The sequence below is a fragment of the Sprattus sprattus genome, assembly GCF_963457725.1.
Source record: "Sprattus sprattus genome assembly, chromosome: 14".
Classification (NCBI taxonomy): Eukaryota; Metazoa; Chordata; class Actinopteri; order Clupeiformes; family Clupeidae; genus Sprattus; species Sprattus sprattus.
Window position 1 is genome coordinate 16,419,463 of NC_137912.1, and position 3,968 is coordinate 16,423,430.

At 43.2% G+C, this 3,968-nt stretch overlaps 1 protein-coding gene across 1 annotated transcript in view; it reads left to right on the forward strand.

Moving 5' to 3' along the window:
* Window positions 1-2,045: 2,045 nt before the first annotated feature.
* The window catches only part of LOC308375536 (decorin), a gene marked incomplete at both ends in the record, with an annotated part of 13,129 nt that continues 11,206 nt past the window's right edge, over window positions 2,046-3,968 (forward strand). The window contains one exon of the mRNA XM_080851701.1: window positions 2,046-2,144. Coding sequence (XP_080707827.1) covers window positions 2,046-2,144 — 99 coding nt within the window. The remainder of the gene's footprint in view (window positions 2,145-3,968) is intronic.

Here is a 3,968-nt window from a genome sequence, read left to right on the forward strand (position 1 = left end):
GAGTGCTTTACACGGGACACACCACCAAACATGTTTGATCATTTCTAGTTAAGCAGCATTTCTCCCACTGAGATTGCACTGTGTTCTGTTATTTCTTTTCATATGACACCATATGTATATCACCTGTTACGCTTCAAGCATTTGTTGCACAAATCTGTTCCTCACCCTATGGCATCTGTCCATAAGTAATGACATGGTAATATGCTCATTAGTTCGCGAGCGTGGCTAAATGATAGTCTTTGATGTGGAATGTGGATTGTAAGATATGTGTGTGTGTGTGTGTGTGTGTGTGTGTGTGTGTGTGTGTGTGTGTGTGTGTGTGTGTGTGTGTGTGTGTGTGTGTGTGTGTGTGTGTGCGTGTGCGTAAGTGTGTGCAGCCCTGAATTGTGTTGGTGTGTGTGTAGGTACACATGCTGTGTACAAAAAAGCATGTGTGTCTTTGCATGTGTGTAAAGAAGTATTTGTGAGTGCATGTGTGTTTGTGTCTGTGTGCGTGTGTGTGTGTGTGTGTAAGTGGGTTTTTGTGTCTGTCTGTCCTTCAGACTTAACAGAGAGTGGGTGTGGCAGTGGATGACAGGGTTTACCCAATACGAGCCCAATCAATATGTCTGTAGAGTGGGGGGCACACAGAAAGAAGGTTTCAGTTTGAGTCCGCTCTCAGACAATCCACTCTAATCCACTAAAAGAACTGGATTACTCTGTCTGCCCACACCACAGACACACACACACACACACACACACACACACACACACACACACACACACACACACACACACACACACACACACACACACACACACACACACACACACACACACACACACACACACACACACACACACACACACACACACACACACACACACACACACTTAAACACTTACACTGCACACACTACATTATGGAAATTGCTTTAGATTATTGTTTTGGCACAAACATTCCCAGATCAATACTAGTTTGGGGGGCTCAGCTAAGCCTCTTTGACTACAGCCCCCATTCCTAGTTTGGCCTGACCTCTCCTTCAGGGATCAAGACAGACTCCCTTAAAGCATATCTGCCGGTCCATTCCAAATACAAACAAACACAAAAACAAACAAACAAACACAGTGTTGTTAACATGCAGCCATCTAATCTTCAGGCTCAGTGTGATGGCTGGTCTTAGGAGAAGAACATGGCTCCTAATCACAGAGCCCCTCTGGCGAGCACCAATTGGTTAGTTGACCCAGTCTGCCGGTGAGTCTGGTGCTGTGTGACACGCAGCCTTTGTGAATGTCTAACCAATATTAAAAACACAAAGAGATTCAGTGACAGGCAACAGGCAACGGGCAACGGGCAATGAGCAACAGGCAACGAGCTACCCAGCTTAGGTTTGATCTCGCTCGTGGTATGAAATCAGCAAAATACTTTTGCCAAGTTTATTATGTAACTTCAGCTCATGTGGGGCAGACAAACTGCAGAGATAGGGAGACATACACACACGTGTGTGTATTTTAAGCGCATGTGTGTATGCGACTGTGTGTGTGTTGAGCACTTAAGTTACCTGAGCTTTATCTTGGTCTAGCTTTGGGTGTCTGTTCCCTTATCGGTGTTGTGTAAAGAGGGTGATACATTCTAGAACATTCCAAAGTGCTGTAACAGTTTGGGGAAATTACTGTAAGAGCTTGGGAGATAGTCAAAGATACAAAGGTTGAGAGAGAGAGAGAGAGAGAGAGAGAGAGAGAGAGAGAGAGGGAGAGAGAGAGAGAGAGCGAGAGAGAGAAAGAGAGACCGATAGTCTTTGTGGATTAAAGTTAATTGTATGGCAACAAGTTAGATTGCTTTAGAGATAAATCCTAGTTGGTCACATGCTTTTGATAGTCAGTATTAGATGACAGTGGAATTCCTCTTACTGCTGTGTGTGCACATGTGTGTGTGACAGAGAAAGAGAGAGAGAGATAGAGAGAGAGAGAGAGAGAGAGAGAGAGAGAAAGAGAGAGAGAGAAGGAGGGAGAGAGTTTTAAGTGCATACTACAACACTGTGTGTGCATACACTGCATGCAAGAGCATGCACTACAACACTGCATGCAAGAGCATGTACTTCAACACTGCATGCAAGAACATGTACTACAACGATGCATGCAAGAACATGTACTACAACACTGCAGTGAGTTCAAATCCTTATTGATTACATACACTTGATCTTTAGTTGATGTTCAATAACTCAGTGGTTTGTGTGTGTGTAATCAGGTGATATTTGTAAGTACATTCTTTGCTTAGATACATTAGTTTTCTATTCAGTTGTCAGTTATAAGCCTCCTCAGACACTAACCTCTTCCTCATGCATAAAAACATAGCCATATAATGTTGATGATGCTGGCTTGAGAAGACAACTGGTTGAACTTTAACTTGACTATCTAAGTATGCTGATGCCTGTGTTCTGAATACAAGCCATATGTGAGAGGGTAGAAGTCAGCTGTGGGTTTTGGGAGATCAAACAAACACACAGATTTAGAGATGAAAGGCACTTTCCACGTTAAAAAAACAGATCTCTGAAAAGGAATTAAAAATCTTTTAATGGATAATATAATCTGTGTTCTGTGGTGTTATAGGAAAGCCCTTTTAAAAACATGGGAAATGCTTGAAAAGAGAATCAAACTTCTGTGATCTCTGCCTGTTTCTGTGTGATCACCTTTTCACAACATACTTCATGGCATTTTGTACTTCTTTGCATGGAAGCATTTGATTGGTTGGTAGAAACACAATGTCAGCCAATGGTAGATTAGTTGTCAGGCAGCCTACTCTGTGTTTGGCATCCTTTCTTTTTTACCTCTCGCGCTCTCTCTCTCTTTCTCCTTTATTCTTTCTCTCTCATTCACACACACTTCTCTCACTCTCTCTCTCTTTTACTCTCTCTCTCTTGCACACACACCTCTCTATTTCTCTCTCTCTCTCTTACTCTCTCTCTCACACACACATTTCTCTTTCTCACTCTATCTCTCACACACACACCATTCTCTCTGTCTCTCTCTCTCTCTCCTCTCTTTCTCTCTCTCTCTTTCAGTCACACACACACACACACACACACACACACACACACACACACACACACACACACACACACACACACACACACACACACACACACACACACATCTGTGCCACTAAGAGCTGCTGGGAGGTAATAACATGTCTCGCCAGTCTAACCCCTCACCCTCCCCCTCCAGCAGACATAAACACTGAGCAGTTTGGGATGTGGTCTCCTCACTGGTAAAAAAAAAAAACAACTCCTCAATCTCTAAGGAAAACCTGCCTTTGGGTGAGTGTGTGCGCACACACACACTTTTTATGTTTGTGGTTTGTATTTTATGGATTAGATCCTTGAGAGCATCATTTTAGGGGTTAACTAATTTGACCTCAATGGTCCAGACAACTTTAGTGTTTTTAGTCTCGGTGAAGGGAAGTGCCACTACAGAATAGTTGTCACAGCTTTACAGTCTTATTATAACAGCATGGACAACATATGTATCACTGAATAACTTACCATGATTAAGAAAACCCACTCAATGTTTTCCTCTTTACTCAATAGGCTCCTGTGCTTTCATTTCTCTCACAGCTTTGTTCAAAAGCTCTCTCTCCCTCTCTGTCTTTCTCTCTCACACACACACAAACACACACACACACACACACACACACAAACACACACACACCCACACACACACACACACACACACACACACACACACACACACACACACACACACACACACACACACACAGACAACACCCTATGATTATGAGGAGGGTTCAGAGGGGCTGCTGGGTAGTTATTGATTGAGGCTAAGATGCCTTGCTTACATACGCATCACATGATATGTGTGCTTGCCTATGCAATGAGAACAATCAATAGTCCTCACTAACACACACACATACACACACACACAGACACGCACACATTCAAAGACACACATCACACATGTGTCGTCACACG